We start from the raw sequence: 18,398 nt of genomic DNA on the forward strand, positions 1-18,398 counted from the left end.
ATGAAAGATGATGGAAACTAATACCTTAACTATAAAGGAATTAAATAAGGTGAATAGCAGTTAGCCAAATTACATTTTCTACCCTAATAATTAGAGAACCAAATTCAAAAATAGGGGTCTTTTGGTTGAAAAGTTTCATACTCCCATTCATACTTTTAATAGTATACTAGCGGAGCTGGGAGACTTAAATTGGTAGCTTATCTATCTATAGCTGATCAAAGTGTGTGGCATATTTTGTGGAAAAAAAATAGAAAATTATAAATAGATTTTTCAAAGAATACATGATCAAATGTAACATTTGAATTGAGCCACCTGGGGATAAGTTCAGAGTTGGTAGTTAAAAGATTAGGTAATACAACTAAAGATGTCATGATGTTTAAATATAGTATGTCCATAATATTTTGGTTGGTTGCTGAAAGAAGGCAAGAACCAAGATAGACTAACAAGGTTCCCATGCTGTAAGAGCTATCCAAGATGAATTAAGCCATCAAAAACAAAAGTTAAATTGATAGATTTTCTTGGTCTCAAAATGATATATGGTTTACTTTGTTTAGAAAAATAAGATATAGCTTAAACAATAATTTTCAATAGTTAAAGCACAAAAATAAATAGTCTCATAAAACGAATATTGAAATTCAAAACGTATAAGCAATAAAAAAAATTCAAAACTTAGCTTACATGCATTAAATAAATATAAAACTCAAAGGTTTATAAAAAGTGAAATGAAATCATATTTGAAACCAAAATGATTCAATATTTTTTTATTTTGCTTATATGTTAACATATATTGCAAAAAGAAGACCAAAAAGTTAGGACCTTTTCCAATCTACCCCTCCCACTGGAACCAACATTGGGTGAGCCTTTAACTAATGCTTGTATGTTCATGTATATTTTTTGGTATTAATATGTTCATGTACATTACAACTATACAAACATGCATGCCTGTTCTTCCCTTAGTAGACAACTGATATGGTTTTGTTATGCCTATTCTTCAGATAATGTATATTGATGCAAGGGTCCAAAGAGCAAAGGGGAAACCAAAGAAAACATAATCTGAAGTGATTGAGAACAAAGGATCAGTAATTTGACAGGAAACATGGTTCTTGATAGAGCAAAATAGCGGGATAGGATTTGTTCAACCAACCCAAAATGAAGATTAAGGCTGAATTTAGTTGAGGAAAAATTGGAAAATTAAAAAAAAAAGTCCATTACCCAAAGTTAGTCCTAGCTATCTGAGGTCTTGGGACAGGTAAACTGGATACAGTTGTAACCTCTGGAATTTTTTGCATGAAGTGGCACAGAAACCTGCTTCTCAGACTTGGCAGCGCAAGATTTTACCATTACACCATGGTAATGAACACACTATGTGAAACATAGTTACTTTTCCTGCAAATATCTGATACATGTACTAATTACAGAAAGATAAAAAATAAACACAACCAAATCTACAATAGATACACAAACAACTTAATATTTAGGAAAAATAAATACACTACCCATGTCAAAAACATATAGATACAAAAAATAAATAAACACACTACCCATGTCAAAAACATATAGATACACAAACAACCAACTAAATATTTAGGAAATATGTTGTTTATCAAATCTACAATGTGATTGAAGAACCTCTGGGCTCTGACTCTAATACTGTGTTTGGCTTCTCTTATTTCTATCAAACCAAACACAGCCTTTTATAAAATTTGGGCTTGAAGTGTATCTGCAACACAAGACAACGGGAACAGGTCTGCTAGTCAGGACATTTAATTAATTAGACTGAACAACCAAGGCATCTTTCACGTGGCAAGTTGATCTGGATCCCAAAATGGCCCCATAGTTTGCTCTTATGATCCACTATTAACAGGGATAATTTCATCCCAAAACCCATGACATGTGGCCAAAATAAACCACTTTTTTTCAGGCAAACTAATATTAAAAAATGGAATTTAAAAGGTTCAATATTACTTATGAAGTATACTGTTTTTGAGAAGGTAAGATATATTTGAATTAATAGTATAACAAAATATCAAGGTCTGAGATGTAAATCAGTCCTTTAAATCTGATGTAAACTTGGGAAAAATTAGAGAGAAAAGAGAAAGAAAATAAGAGAACAGCAATGCAAGAGAAGGAAGATGGAAAAAAGAGGAGGAAGAAGAAGAAGAGTTCGAATATCTCTTCCCTCCTCTAATCCTTTTACTAAACTTCAATCTGAACATAATTACAAGTATACCCTTAAGTGGGCGGCCAGCTAGGCAATAACATAAAGAGAACTAGCAAAAGAAATAACAGGCCCATTAGCTAACAAATAAATAAAACATACTACAAGAAAAGATACTAGGGCCCATTCACAGCCCAGTTTCTTTACATTCCCCCTCAAGCTGAGCATAGATGTCAATCATGCCCAGCTTGCTTATATAGTGTGTCAACTTCCCTCTTGGAACTCCCTTGGTCAAAATATCAGCCAGTTGCTCTTCAGAGGTGATGAACGGCAAATAAACTTCTCTGGAGGAAACTCTTTCCCGTATAAAATGTCTATCAACCTCAATGTGCTTAGTTATATCATGTTGAACAGAATTATGTGCAATACTAATAACTGCTTGGTTGTCACAGTAGAGCATCATTGGCTTCTCATAGTCAACTCCCAATTCTTCTAAAAGGGAACGTAGCCACAATAACTCTAACACATCATGTGTCATAGCCCTATATTCGGCTTCAATAGAGGATCTGGTAACTACAGACTATTTCTTATTCCTCCATGAAACAATATTCCCTGCCACAAAGCACAATAACCTAAGGTAGATCTCCTATCATCAATACATCCTGCCCAATCAGCATCAATGTATGTTTCCAACTTCACGTGTCCATGTTTGGCAAATAGCATACCTTTCCCTGGAGTACCTTTCAAGTAATACAGAACTCTTTCTGCAGCAGCTAAATGAGTATCTCTAGGAGAATGCATAAATTGACTAATAACACTCACTGCATAAGAAATATCCAGCCGAGTCATGCAAAGGTATAACAACTTCCCAAGCAGTCTCTGAAACACTCCTTCATCAGATAAAAGTTCACCATCTATAGCAGAAAGCTTGTGATTGGGATCAATAAGAGTGGAGGCTGGTTTAACACCAAGTTTGCCAGTCTTAGCAAGGAGGTCAAGGATATATTTACACTAAGAAATGAAGATACCATCTTCAGATCTAGCAACTTCAATGCCCAAAAAATATCGTAGATCTCCTAAATCCTTGATCTCAAATTCAAAGTTAAGAAATCTTTTGAGTTTACTGACCTCTTGGGTATCATTACCCGTGACCACAATATCATCAACATAGACTATCAAAAAGGTCACCAGAGAGCCACTTCTTTTCAAGAACAAGGCATGATTCGATTGAGCTTGTGTGTAACCAAATGAGACAAGAGCAACCCTAAACCTCTCAAACCAAGCTTGAGGAGACATGTTTGAGAGTGTAAAGAGATTTTTGCAGTTTACACACCTTCCCCTGCATTTCCTTTCCATACACCCCTGGAGGCAGACATATAAACCTCTTCATGTAGATCGCAATTCAAGAAGGCATTTTTAACATCAAACTGGTGGAGAAGCCAATCAAAAGTAGCAACCAGAAATAACAAAACCCGAACTGAGGTCATCTTAGCCACAGGAGCAAATGTCTCAAGATAGTCAATACCATACATCTGAGTATAGCCTTTAGCAACCAACCTGGCCTTAAACCTCTCAATAGATCCATCAAAATGATATATAATGGAAAATACCCATTTACAACCCACTTTCCCTTCAGGTAAGTCAACAATATCCCAGGTATGGTTCTTATGCAAAGCATCCAGTTCAGCCATCATAGCATCACTCCATTCAGGTTTAGATAAGACTTCTAGTACAAACCTAGGTATCACATGGGAAGAAACAGAAGCAAGAAAAGAGTAGTAGGTAGGAGATAAAAAGTTATAAGATAGGTGTTTGGAGATACAATGGACTGTACACTTCTGCTTGCCCTTGTGGAGAGCAATAGGAAGATCAATGTTTGGGAAAGATGTAGATGGGTCAAAGGAAGGTTGACCTGTTACCTCAATAATGATGGGAGGAGCAACAGGCTCTTTTGTAGGAGTGGAAACAACTTGTTCATGTCTGAATATGTGCCTTTTGTACCACCTTTGAAGAATAGGATGAGGAGGAATTACAGGAGGATGAGGTGGAGGAGGAATAGGAATAATGGAGGTAGGCCCGGTGGGAGAAGTGGACACCTCATGAGATGACTCAAAAGGAACAGGAAGAGGAACTGCTAGAGACTAGCAAAGGGTTCATCAGATTTCTCCCCCTCAAAAGGAATACTAAAGAAAGGAGTAGACTCAACAAATGTGACATCACGAGATACAAAACGAGTGTCATTAACTGGATCAAAACAGCAATATCCCTTCTGTGTGGGGGCATATCCCAAAAAAAACACATTTACGAGCCTTAGGTTCAAATTTGTACCTTTGATGGCTGTGAACATGCACATAGCAAGTGCACCCAAAAACATAGAGAAGAAAAGAGAAGAGATCCTCATTTAGAAAGAGAAGGCTAAAGGGGGTTTTGAAACCAAGAACCCGGAAAGGCATATGGTTAATCAAAAATGTAGCAGTAAGGACAACATCTCTCCAAAATTTTATAGGAACATGGGATGAAAAAAGGAGGGATCTGGCAACTTGAACCACATGTCGGTTCTTCCTTTCCACCACTCCATTCTGTTGTGGAGTGTAGGAACAAGAACTTTGATGAATAACCCAAAAGTTTCAAGATAGGCTAAGAGGGTTTTCTCAAAATACTCCTTAGCATTATCAAAATGGAATATTTTGATCCAGGTGTTAAACTGGGTAAGAATGAATTCATGAATCTTTTGCACAATAGTTGGTACTTCATCCCTGGATTTCATGAGATAAATCCAAGTGTAACGCGAATAGTCATCAATAAAAAGGATAAAGTACCTGTAACCCCCCATAGTAGGCAAATGATATGGCCCCTACACATCAAAGTGAACAATATGAAAAGGAGAAATAGATCTTTTATTGCTTACTGAATAAGATTGTCTACAATGCTTTGCCAGTTCACACGACTCACAATGAAGACTTGATAAAGACACTCCCTTAAACATATCTGGAAATAAATGACTCAGCAGAAAAAAGACAAATGACCAAACTAAAAGTGACATAACATAGCTTTATCAATAGACTCTAACAAGGCCGACTCCAAGGCAACTCCATGAGGTGGTCCAAGAGCACAATCAGGTGTGTCTAGCAAGTATATTCCGTTCGCCTCATGGCCACTCCCAATCATCCTCTGAGACTGTAGGTCCTGAAAAACACAATAAGTGGGAAAGAAGGTTATGCTACAGTTCATGGATTTAGTCATGCTACTAACAAATAAAAGATTCGTATTAAGTTTAGGAACATGAAGGACAGAGGATAAATAAAGGGTGCCAGAGGTTTTTATATCCCCTTTGCCAGAAATGGGAGCAAGGGACCCATCAACAAGGTATATTTTCTCTTTACCAAAGATAAGGTAGTATGAACAGAAAAGGTTAGACAAGCTGGTCATATGGTCTAATGCACTAGAATCAATGATCCAAGGGATTTTATGATTACCTGAAACTGAAGCATGGTTTGTAGAAGCACAAATACCTAAGTGAGCAAATGTTGATGATTATGTGTTGCCTGAAGAGTGAGATGTAGAAACAATAGCATCCAAGTGACTTAACAGCCTACCATACTTTTCAAAATCCGCCTTCATTGATGCCAATTGTTCAATGCTGTATTTCTCTTCACTCTCCTTCCTCCTTCCAGTATTGTGGCGACATTAGCTGTCTTAAGCTTTCCTGTCTGACTACCCTTCTTAAAATCATTGTTATTCTTAAACCGGTCAGGAAGATCAGGGTGAAGCTTCCAGCAAGTGTCCTTCATATGCCTCGGTTTCTTGCAATATCCACATACCTGCTCCTTCTCAGTTGGACCCTTCGGCTTTATTCCCGCATGTGCAAAGTGTTCCATAGGTAGACTCTGTAATTGAACTTCCCGCCTACTCTCCTCACTGCTCACCATAGCATATGCCTGGGCAAGAGTAACATCATCTTTGGCCAGAATATTCTGCCTAATGATGTCAAACTCGGGGTTGAGTCCAGTAAGAAATTCAAACACGTTGTTTCTTTCCACCAACTTCCTAAACATTTCTGAATCATTCTTAGTCTCCCATCCAACTATCTTCATAACATCAATTTCCCGCCATAAGGATTTCAGTACAGAATAGTAGATTGCCACACTCTTCTCCCCCTGTCATAGGTTCTTCACATCACTTTTCAGCTTGTAGATTCTATCCACATTCAACTTCTGTGAATAAGTTTCAGTAACACTGTCCCAAATCTCCTTGGCAGAGGCCATCCAGAGATAGTGCTGACTTATATGAGGTTGCATATAGTTGACTAACCATCTTATGATAGTATAGTTCTCCTGCATCCATTTCTCATATTCAAGGTCTGTCTCTTTGGGTTTCACTTTACTGCCTATGAGGTACCCTAATTTTCCTCTACTACAGACATAAATCCTTAAAGATTGTGCCCAAGCAAGATAATTTGTCTCATCTAGCTTGATTGTGGTCACACCAGTCAAAACAGAATCCACCGAGCCAAGCTTGGAAATCGGCATCTGCTTGAACTCACTTCCATATTGCTCTATTAATCAAACGAAAATCAAAAAACCAAAAAACTTACTTGAAGTCAAACCAGTACCCAGATGCTTGAAAACTAGGGTTTCACTGTGTCTGGTTGTTGGGGAGAAAGAGAGAAGATGCAGCCGCTCCTACCAGAGCTTCCCAATCTCTTCCAAACCTGAACCGCCCTCTTTTAGAAGTCAAAAGACACCTCCCAAGCACAGAGTGTCACACCGAAAGCTTCACTTTTACTTGTAACTTCAAAAATCTCTAATCAGCTAGGGTTTTGGATAGATACAATACAGCACCACTTCTTGGCAATATCCAGCCAGATTTACACTCTCCAAATCCTCTACCAACTAGGCCAAAGATCCTCTGAACTATAGAGAGCCTATCTCACCATACACTCTCTTAACCAAAGGGTGTATGGGAAAAGAGAAAGAAGAAAAGAAGGAAGAAAGAAACCTGCTCTGATACCAAGATGTAAATCAGTCCTCTAAATCTGATGTAAACTTGCAAAAAATTAGAGAGAAAAGAGGAAGAAAAGAAGAAAACAGCAGTGCAAGGAAGAAGAAGAAGAGTTCGAAAATCTCTTCCCTCCCTTCTCTAATCCTTTTACTAAACTTCGATCTGAACATAATTACAAGTATACCCTTAAGTGGGCAACCAGCTAGGCAGTAACATAAAGAGAAATAGCAAAAGAAATAGCAGGCCCATTAGCTAACAAATAAATAAAACATACTACAAGAAAAGATACTAGGGCCCATTCAGCCCAGTCTCTTTATAGTCTGTACAATGAGATTCTGATTAGGCTTGAAAATTTGCAGAGGTGACTATCCCTAGGGTTCTCTATTTGGTTGACAGTTTGGATTGCTGATGGCATCCCTTCACAAGGCAAGTGTAACAGGTTATGCACAAAGTTTCCTACTTGACCCATTTAAGAACCTTTGTCCCATTTAAAATAGTTGATTACAAATTATTTTAATTGGTTATTGTTGCTTGAATTAGTTTATGCTTCGTCATCTAATTTGCATTCTTTTCCAACATTTATTCAATTATTTTTATAAATAAAAATTACATAATATTACAAAAAATAAAAATGCCAAAAAAACTAAAACTCAAAAGTTGAAATACACTTGTGGAGTCCCAAATCCATTTTTTATTTTACGAAAAAAAAAATCCTACTTTTCAGAATCACGGAGAGACACCCTTATCCATGTTGTGAAGAAAGTAGAGGTTCATTTATCAAAAACCGAAAAAAAATGAGGTACCAACAAGTCAAATCTAGACAAGGTATATGAATACCCACACCCAGAAGCTATATTAGATATGCCAATTCAAGTTATGGTGAATTGGATACTGGACCTGATCCACCAAAAAATCAGTACTAACAGATCATACCAAATTAAATGCACAAATACAATTAAAAGTTAGAGGAAAATGTTGATTTACCAATCTATAAATTTCAAGATTCACATATCACACGTTAGCAGGTATCCACCTAGGACCAGTGTTTGCAAACCCAGACCCTACTGACTGGGGCCACCTGTGTTGGATATCCAGGCAATCAGGTACCCATTGACACCGAAAGAAGAAAGACATAATTATTCCATACAGGCATACACATAGCATATCCATCAAGGGACCCAAAACTGGAACATATACAATGACTGAGAAAAGATTGGTATCCTCTACATGAGAAAGAAATGGCACAGAACTCAGAAACCACCAATTAGGAGATGCACTGGTGAAGCATTAAAAATCAGTGGCACCAGAAATAATGATCCTTTACATCCAAATTTGAATTTCTCATGTCCCAACCTTTTCACCTCTCTTTCAAAGTTAGCATTGATATCTTTCACCAAGTATTCTCAAATATCAATGATAAATCATAAAAAGTACTTCAAAAAAATGCATTCAAACTAGTAAACAGGGGAGCATGCTCAGTAAAAATAAAAGATAAAGATTGTACAACAATAGTCAAGACTGAACTTGTTTACAAAGGTGTTGTCATAAGGAACCAAGTATATGCATATTTACCATAGTACCAGATTAACTTGTCTCAAATGAACCGTTTTTTTAAGCAAGCGAGACTTAGAAGATAAGGTACCTGGCCGGAATTGCTAAGCATAGATTCACTGCAAGGATAAAGATCCTCCGATATCAAAGCAGGATAAAGCCTTACATATATAGTTCTTTCCAACAACCTGAAGGAAGATAGGAAGATCACTAAGAGCCATGTATGAGTGACTCAACATATGGTATGCCCATGTGTGTATCTTGTTATCTGAGATAAAGGTAAAAGTAACCATTATAAAAGGATAATGCTTATAAAGCAAGAGCATAGATGAGAGGGGAAATCACAGTATACATGAAATTATTATTCTAGATGCCCTTGAGGCTTGAAGCACAAAGTTTGACTTGGTTATAATGTTTGTTATACTTGAATAAAATAAAAGAATAAAGGTGTGTTCTGATGTAATTCAGGAAGAAGAAAGAAGAGAACTATGCATCGAAGAGAAGAAGAGGGAAGTGAGAGAAGAGAGAAGAAAAGAGAAAAGGGGTTCGGTTAGATTAGTTCTGCCGCCCCACTAATATATATATATATATATATATATATATATTCATGTCCTTACAAAGGTAGGAGTTACTCTAGCACCCCTACTTAAAATAAAAGACAAAAACAAAGAATAAACAAGGCCCAACCGGCCCAACTGTAATATAAGGAAATAAATAATAAAATTGTTAAAAGACTGGTTAAAGAGTGTTTTTTCTTATGTTTTTTATTTCTATTAGTGTCGCAGGGATATTATTGTAATTCCCCTTGTCTTTATGTCATGTCCAGTCGCCCTAATATAAATATTAAAAAGTTGGCACCGCCAGCAACTTTTGATGCTCTCAAATCTCTCTCCTTTCTTCTCTCTTTCTCTCCTCTATCTTTTCTTCACTTCAGTTCTGGACAAGATGGTACCAGAGCAGGACTGTTAGATCTGAAAGAAGAGATCAAGGAAACCTTTTTCTGTTTTCTCCCTTCGCCAGATCTAGATCCAGATTCAGATCGGACTGAAGTACTCTCTCTCCCTTTCTCTTTTTCTTTTTTTCCTGGTCGTGTGCCAGAACAGAACCTGTAATAGGTTCAGTCTGTCAATCTGAGGCGAACAATCCTTCCTCTTTCCTTTTTTGTGGATCGGCTAATCCCTGTAACAAAACTGCAGGTTGGTGATGACCTTTATATGCTGCGACAGCAGCCTTCTGGTGAACTTGTAGGTCAGGGGATGACCTATATATGCTGCAACAGCAGCCACACTTGATTTGTAGGTCAAGAGAGGACCTGTACATACTGCTACAACAGCCGTACAAGATTTATGGTAGGCTAGTGATGACCTGTAAGTCTGGTAACAGCAGCTGGTTTTGGTGAAGAACTGAGTTCTAAAAGAAGGGAAAGGAGTGCAGTGGTGACATAACTGACAGCAGCTTTGTGACGTGGTGACTGAAGTACTATAGTTGACCTAGAAGGTGGCTGCCTGGTTCTTTTATTATTCCTAGTGCAGTTCTTTTTCCCCCACAATTAACACCATGTGAAAGGGAAATAAGTTCGATTATTCAACCTCTTCTAGTGTGATTTAAACTAGCTATCATGAATAGTGGCATATGTTGGGACCCTCATGGAAAGACAAAATGGACTCAGGAATTGAGTAAGAAACAAGGTTCAGACCTGCATAAGAGGCTAAGCCAGCAAGATCCAAGAAAATTCATTGCAGCAACCATGGCTACTCAGGAGACCCAGCCTGCTACTACTACAGTTCAGACATATACAATTGGTTCTGACCCTAGGGAGGATATCATTAATTCATTCCATGATCATTGAGAGCTTTATGGTAGGGCAATTCGCCAAATGGATGCCCCCCTCCATCAACTTCATATGCGTCTACATCAAGTAATTCTGCCATAGCTCTCTATGTATCGTCTCATTCCTCTTACTCTCCTTAGATAATTGATTCTGGAGCGTCAAAACATATGACCGGTAAGTCCACCTACTTTCAAACCTATCATCTTCTCTCTAGAAGAGACAAAGTCAGGCTGGCTGATGATTCATTCTCTATCATAGCTGGTCAAGGGACCGTTTCTCTTCCCTTTGGTCCTACACTCTCTGATGTTTTACATGTTCCTCAATTCCCTATTAATTTGTTTTTTGTTAGTAGTATAACCAATTCTTTAAATTGTTCAGTAACCTTCTTCCCTTCTCATTGTGTAATCCAGGATTTGGACTCGGGGAAGGTGATTGGTAGAGGGCGTATGATGATGGTGTCTACTTGCTGGAGAATAAGGCTGGCCTTGCAGTCACCGAGTCTAAGAGTCAATCTAGTAAGAGTCAAGCCTAAATATGGCACAATTGTCTTGGCCATTTATCCTTTGATTCCTTAAAGATTGTGTTTCCAGAGTTGTTTAAGTCAATGTCAGTGTCAGAGTTGATATGTCAAACTTGTCAATTGAGTAAACATTGTAGAACTCATTTTTCTTTGAAGAATACTAAATCTGAATTTCCTTTCCATATTGTTCACTCTGATGTTTGGGGCCCAGTCACTCTACCATCTGAAAGTGGCTATAAGTATTTCATTACCTTTATTGATGATTATTCCCGGTATACATGGGTATACCCCATGAGAACTAGGGATGAAGTACCAAAAATTATCCAAGACTTCCGAAAAATGATTTTCACCCAATTCCAAACCAAAATCCAAATCTTGCAATTTGATAATGCCAAAGAATACTTCCATAATGACCTTACGGAGTTCTTTGCTTCACATGGATCTCTCCATCGTAGCTCCTATGCTCGAAAACCACAACAAAATGGTGTTGCTGAAAGAAAGAACCACCATCTTCTTGAACGTCCCCAAACGCTTTTGGCTTGAACCTATCCTTTGTGCTGCCTATCTTATTAACCGTATGCCCTCTCGGTGGTTAGAGTACAAAGCCCCGCATCAGCTTCTGTTTCCCAAGGCTCCTCTTTTGTCTATTCCTCTCGGTGTTTTTGGTTGTCACTGCTTCATTCAAAACCTGTCACCCACTCGTGGGAAATTAGATCCTCGTGTTATTCCTTGCATATTCTTGGGATACCCCTTCAAATCAGAAGGGGTATCAGTGCTTTGATCTCGTTTCTCGGAAATATCATATTTCCATGGGTGTCACCTTTTTTGAGAGTGAACCTTTCTTTCCTGTTTCTCCTCAGGGGAGTGTAGGCATGAGGACAAACAAGTTCAAAACCCTCCTCTACCTCAGATTCAGCTCCCTCCTCTACCTAATCCTCCCTTTCGTGTTTTTTGTCGTCGTCATAAAGGCCAACCAAGTTCAAGAGCTATGGAGCATTAAGGAGTTGTACCACAAATGCCATCACATTCTCCAGGGACAGATCCTACACATTCAGGTACCTTAGTTCCCATTGATATTTCTGACCCGATTGCTATTGATACCTCAAGTGTTGATGATCTTAACCTTCCTATTGCTCTCCGGAAGGATGTTAGATCTTGCACCACCAAGCACCCCATTTCCCACTTTGTTTCCTATGAAAACATTTCACCTTCCTTTTGAGCATTCCTCTGTTCCATGGACAGTGTACCTACTCCTAAGAATGTGGCAGAAGCTCTCTCAATGCCTAAATGGATAGATGCAATGAAGAAAGAGATTAATGCATTGCATAAAAATGGTACATGGGAATTGGTGGATCTTCATGAGGGAAAAGAACTAGTTGGATGTAAATGGGTATTTATAGTGAAACATAGAGTTGATGGCACAGTGGAAAGGTATAAAGCTCGTCTAGTGGCAAAAGGGTTCATTCAAGTGTATGGGGTGGATTATGTAGAAACTTTTACACCAGTTGCTAAGATGAACTCCATTAGGGTTCTCTTCTCTTTAGTTGCTAATTTCGATTGGGACCTTCACCAATTGGACATCAAGAATGCATTTCTAAATGGTGATCTAGAAGAAAAAGTGTGCATGGTACAACCTCCTGGTTTCCAGGCTCAAGGTAATGAACAAAAGGTTTGTAGATTAAAAAAGTCTTTATATGGCCTAAAACAGTCACCAAGAGCCTGGTTCAGTAGATTACAAGTAGTTGTGCAACAAAATGGCTACAAGCAATGCCATTCTGACCATACATTGTTTGTCAAAAGAGAGGAAGGAAAAATTGTAGCCCTAATAGTGTATGTTGATGACTCGGCCAGACATTGTTTATTATGTGGGTGTTTTTAGTGAATTCATGCATGCCCCTAAGACCTCCCATCTTGAAGCAACCAAAAGAATTCTCAGATACCTTAAGAAATTCCCAGGTGTAGGTTTGTTATTCCAAAAGCATGGACATCTGAAGGTTCAAGTATATACTAATGCAGATTGGGCAGGATCACTGGATGATAGGAAGTCTACCAGTGGCTATTGTACCTTTGTGAGAGGAAACCTGGTGACTTGGAGAAGCAAAAAGCAAAATGTGGTGGCTAGATCTAGTGTTGAAGTTGAATATAGAGCAATGTCTCATGGAGTGGCTGAAATAATGTGGTTAAAAAATCTATTGACTGAATTGGGATTTATAGTTGATGGACCTATGACTTTATATTGCGACAACAAGGCAGCCATAAATTTTGTTGCAAACCCAATACTACACGATAGAACCAAACACATTGAAGTAGACAAGCATTTTATCAGAGAGAAAGTTGTCAAAGGGGAAGTGTGTACTTATGTCAGGTCCAAAGATCAACTTGCAGACATCTTCACAAAAGGGCTACATCATTTGTGGCACAATGATTTATGTGACAAGTTGGGCATGATAACTTGAGGGGGAGTGTTAAAAAACTGATTAAAGAGTGTTTTTTCTTATGTTTTTTATTTCTATTAGTGTCACAGGGGTATTATTGTAATTCCCCTTATCTTTATGTTATGAACAGTCGCCCTAATATAAATATTAAAAAGCTGGCACCGCCAACAACATTTGATGCTCTTAAATCTCTCTCCTATCTTCTCTCTTTCTCTCCTCTATCTTTTCTTCACTTCAGTTCTGGACAAGAAAAATAAAGTGTGAGGCTGGAACCACACACACTAATGAGCTACTCACACTCCCCCTCAAGTTGGGAGAAAATATTTGTAATTCCCAACTTACGTACTGTCTCCAACTTGATTTTTGTGACTACTTTAGTAAAGAGACCAGCTAACTGCATGTCTGAGGCAATATAAGGAAGGCACACTTCTTGAGATGCAACTCGCTCTCGGATAAAATGTCTGTCCACCTCAATATGCTTAGTCCTGCCATGCTATATTGGGTTGTGGGCAATATTAATTGTAGCTTGATTATCGAAATATAACATCAGAGGCTTCTCATAATCAATTTCCAACTCATTAAGCAAAGATTTCAGCCATAACACTTCTACAAAACCATTGACCATGGACTTTTATTCAGCTTCAGCACTGGAGCGAGCAACAACATTTTGTTTCTTGCTTCTCTAGGAAACAAGATTCCCCCCCACAAATGCACAATACCCGAACATAGACCTTCTATCATCAACACATCCAGCCCAATCAGCATCCGTATATACTTCTATTTTCATGTGACCACTATTCTTGAAGAGTACGCCTCTCCCTGGGCATCTTTTCAAGTAAGCAAGTATCCTTTCCACTGCAAGAAGGTGAGTGGTCCTAGCAGAATGCATGTATTGACTAACAACACTGACAGCATATGAAATATCAGGTCATGTTAGGCAAAGATAAAAAATTTTCCCAACCAACCTTTGATACATAGCTCTGTCCTCAAGTTCTCCACCTTCTGCACTTATTTTATTGTTCAGCTCAATGGGTGTGTCAACAGGCTTCACTCCTAACTTTCTTATTTCTTCCACAACATGCATCCAAAGCAGTGGCTTTCCCTAGATCCCAATGGAAGTTTCTTGTGCCATATTTCTCTGAAATGAACTGCCTCCACAGCTTTCCAAACTGTTTATTTAATCTCCAAACCATTTTCCAAATAAGGCAGTATTTATTATTTTTAGTCTCCATATTCCCAATCTTGCTTGATTTTTTGGTTCATGTGCCTTATTAATTTACCCAATCATTGTGTTCATCCTTCCATCTATTCCATAATAAGTCCCTTGTTAACTTTTCTGCTTTCTTGCAAGTTGTGACACTAGATGGTAAGTTGCTAATGTGAACATAGACAAGAAATATGTGGGGAGGGATGCGAGGATACTTGTAATGAGAGCGATCTTGCACATGTTCCCCACCAACATATTAGCTAAGGTCCCCATCTCTGCCATTTCTCCTACCGACATTATTTCTGTCTTGTTCATGTTGGCATGCCAACATGAAACTACCTTGAACCATCTTAGAATGCTACAGAGATGGACATATGATCTAGATCAGCCCTGAAGAAGAATAATGTGTTATCCACAGATAGCAATGGGATCGGTTCTAATTCCTCCCCTGCCTATAAACCTTCAATAAATACCTCTTGAGTTGCCTTCATCATCACCATCCTGCTTAGAGCCTCTGACATATACAAAGAGGAACAGGGATAATGGATACTCCTTCCTAACTCCCCTGGAGCTTGGAGAGTTACCATGATTTGCCCCATTTGTAATCACTGAAAAGATAGGGGTGGCGATCCAAAGTTCATCATTACAAGGATGAGATCTAGAAATTTATAAATCCATATGATCATATCATCATCATTATCTAAGCCTTGTCCCAACCATATGGGGTTGGCTACATGAATTCATATGATCAATATGCCTTCTCCATATCAGCCTTGCAAATATCTTTTTTTTTTATCAATAACAACAGATTTCATTAAATAGTAGTAAACTTACAAAGAAGAGGAGCTAAGGTATCTGAACTCCCTAGAAGTTGGGAAAGCAACCAAACTGATAAAAACAACAATTACAACTGAGCCCAGAACCCAGAAACACTATTAACCCCTTGCCTAGCTAATCCATCAGCAAAGGAGTTTGCACTTCTTTTTACCCAAGTACACTGAACTTCCATATTCTTGATCAGCCATTTGAACTTCCTCTTTTCATTACTGTAGCTCCACATCTTAGAAGTGTCTTCTTTTAGCCAGTCCACTACAATCACAGAATCTCCCTCTATAATCAATTTCATGACATTTACGCCGTTAGCCCTTTGTACCCCTTCTAAAGCTGCTAACACCTCAGCCCTCAAAGAGTCTCCCACTCCAATTGGGCCAGAGAACATAGCTATTACATTACCTTTCTCATCTCTTAATACCCCCCAATACCCGAAGCCCCTGGATTCCCCATGATATCAGCCTTGCAAATATCTCCAACTCCTTAATCTAAAGTCAATTATTTTACTGGAAACCAACATCCCATCAAGGTATCTAAAGTCCGGGGGCGGAGCACCCGGACCTAGCCGCTAGACTCAAAAAAAAAAGGATAAAACATCAAATTTTCAAAAGGCGCACCAAGCGCACGCCTAGGCGCACCAGGCATGCACCTTTTGAAAGGGCTGTGCCTAGGACTTGGGTGAGGCGCCTACCCTAGAATGCGCCTCACCTATGCGCCTAGGCGCACCTTTTAAATCACTGCATAAAATTACCCTTGATCTCCTTTTTTAATCCCCAAATTGACCTCATTCACACCTACCCAGAAATACCCTAAATCCATCAAAATCTCAACCACCTCCCCTATCCTCCACTTATAAATGGATGAGAAACCAACAAGAATTAAGATGCCAAATGGAGAAGCCATGTAGAAAGGCTGTTCCTTCCTAGGCTCTCATGCCCCATCATCTGTCCCCACAAACCCCTTTTTCATCCTAGAACAAAAAGAGAAAGTCGCCATGCACCCAGTCTTAAGCTCATCAGTCTTCTCTCTTTCTAATAAGCATCCCCATGACTTTGCAGCTGTAGTATTCCATTCGATCAAAAAAGCGAGTTCTTACAAGCACAAATAACATCAAAAATCTACTATCTTCTTCGTCCTCAAACTTCTACTGCTTTAACTCCTCTTTTTCTTTGACTAGTAAGGATTGCTTCCACTAAGTAGTAGGGCATGCAACCAATCCTTCATCTCTCACTGCTTTGTAGGATTTGAATCCAGTGAAGGTGGTAGAGGGGGAACCTGAAGCCACCTGTCTACTGGGTGTCAAATTGACAATGAAACAAGAAATTGATGATGATGAGCAACTGACACTCTTTAATTAGCATGAGCTAGTTCCCGGTTCGTTTACTTCTGTTTTTGAAGCCTTTTTAGTCCAGTTACTTTGTCAAGAAGTAAGGGTTTCATCTGTAGGTGGCAGGGCTTGCTCATGGGAATCAACTTAAGGCATATCAAAAGAGAACCAAAGTCACTCCTATGCTCATTTGGCATAATTATGAAGATGTGGGGCCGACATTGGAGCTGGGTTAGCAATGCATCAACTTGGGAAGACTCTAGAGTCTTCAATCTACCTTAAGATGCTCTTTGTGTGGTTAAGCTTGCTGCTGGACAGGACTAATTTGGTTTTCTTACATTTCTGGATAGTAAGGGTATTTTTACAATTTTGCATGTTTAGTGGTTATGTTTGGGAATAGGTCTTAGTCTAGTCATTTCCCTTTGTTTGGCTTTACGTTTGTAATTGTTTGGGGCGGGTTTAGTCTAATCTAGCTTCTTTTTGTCAGTGGCTTGTTGGGCAAGCTAACTTGGGGGGCAAGTTTCTTTCTTTGGAAGCTTCTTCTTATTAAGCCTGTAAGGCTCATTTGGGGGACAATTTTTGCTAATGAAGAAGAAAGCTTCTCTACATAATTTGGTGTGCTTGCCAAGTTGGGGGCGTGATTGCCCTCACCCTTAGGTGTGATTGCCTAGGGTTCCTATCTTATTTCCATCTCCCCTTCTCTTCTCTTCCTTCTCTTTTAGTTCTTTGTTGTGCTGCACACATCTAGACATCAGTGGGTTGCAAGATCCTACATCACATTTGCCTTTTGATCCCACATCTCCCACGGGCTCTATAGGATTTGTGTCCAGCGGAGGTGGTGGAAGGGGAACCTAAAGCCACCACCCAGTTGGATGCCAAACTGATAATGAGGTAGGAAATCGATGGTACGGAATAGCCTACATACCAAATGACATGAACCTCTACTAAACTATGTTTCTAGCTTGTTCTTCCCTTTTTTGAATGCTCACACTTTCCTTTTTCCTTTACTTTTATAAAGTGATCTACGAATGAGAGAGGGGTTTGTCAAGCACAAGGGAGGCATGCCTAATACCTTCTCTACCTTGCTTGGGATCCTTAAATCAAGCCATATTTGACCAGTTGTGGAGCTAATCAAACAGGAGCGCACCCCCTATTCAATGAGTGGGATTTGATCCCAAGTCTTTGCTAGAACAAGTCAATGGTCCTACAAATTGAGCCACCCAACATGGATCAGCTTGACCCATGTTCATCTATATTTCTTTACTTTCATGGGCTCCTTCAGCTTCAATTCACTTAACAAAGCCCGAGCATTGCATGAACCCTAACTAGTATTTGTGTACAAGTTAGCATACCTACCAGGTGATTCATGATCTATCCTTTTCATGGAAGAAATGAGGGTGTACATTAGTATCAAATATCACAAGGTACGTTTAGCATCTTAATTGTTGCTCTCCTTTTCCATCTTTCCATGCTTCATGTCAATTCATTGAACTAAAAAGTTAGGGATCCTAAGCAAAAAGATTAAAACAAAAATGAT

General features: G+C 38.8%; 2 protein-coding genes across 5 annotated transcripts in view; both read right to left on the minus strand.

The window, feature by feature from the left end:
* Nucleotides 1–967: 967 nt before the first annotated feature.
* Nucleotides 968–18,398, minus strand: part of LOC104589766 (aconitate hydratase) — a 44,392-nt gene continuing 26,961 nt past the window's right edge. Inside the window, exons 4-5 of one of the 4 annotated variants that reach the window (XM_088896447.1) lie at nt 8,802–8,898; nt 968–1,396 (exon numbers count right to left, since the gene is read on the minus strand). In XM_088896447.1, coding sequence (XP_088752573.1) covers nt 1,313–1,396; nt 8,802–8,898 — 181 coding nt within the window. In that variant the 3' untranslated portion in view covers nt 968–1,312. The other 3 variants (XM_088896449.1, XM_088896448.1, XM_019196396.2) reach the window with 3 other exon arrangements.
* LOC148803077 (PPR repeat protein) overlaps nt 8,608–18,398 on the minus strand; it is a 40,956-nt gene continuing 31,165 nt past the window's right edge. The window contains exon 2 of the mRNA XM_088896444.1: nt 8,608–8,978. The gene's annotated coding sequence lies outside the window, so the exon portion shown is untranslated. The remainder of the gene's footprint in view (nt 8,979–18,398) is intronic.

This window comes from Nelumbo nucifera, chromosome 1 (assembly GCF_055504915.1).
Source record: "Nelumbo nucifera cultivar China Antique chromosome 1, China Antique-T2T, whole genome shotgun sequence".
Classification (NCBI taxonomy): Eukaryota; Viridiplantae; Streptophyta; class Magnoliopsida; order Proteales; family Nelumbonaceae; genus Nelumbo; species Nelumbo nucifera.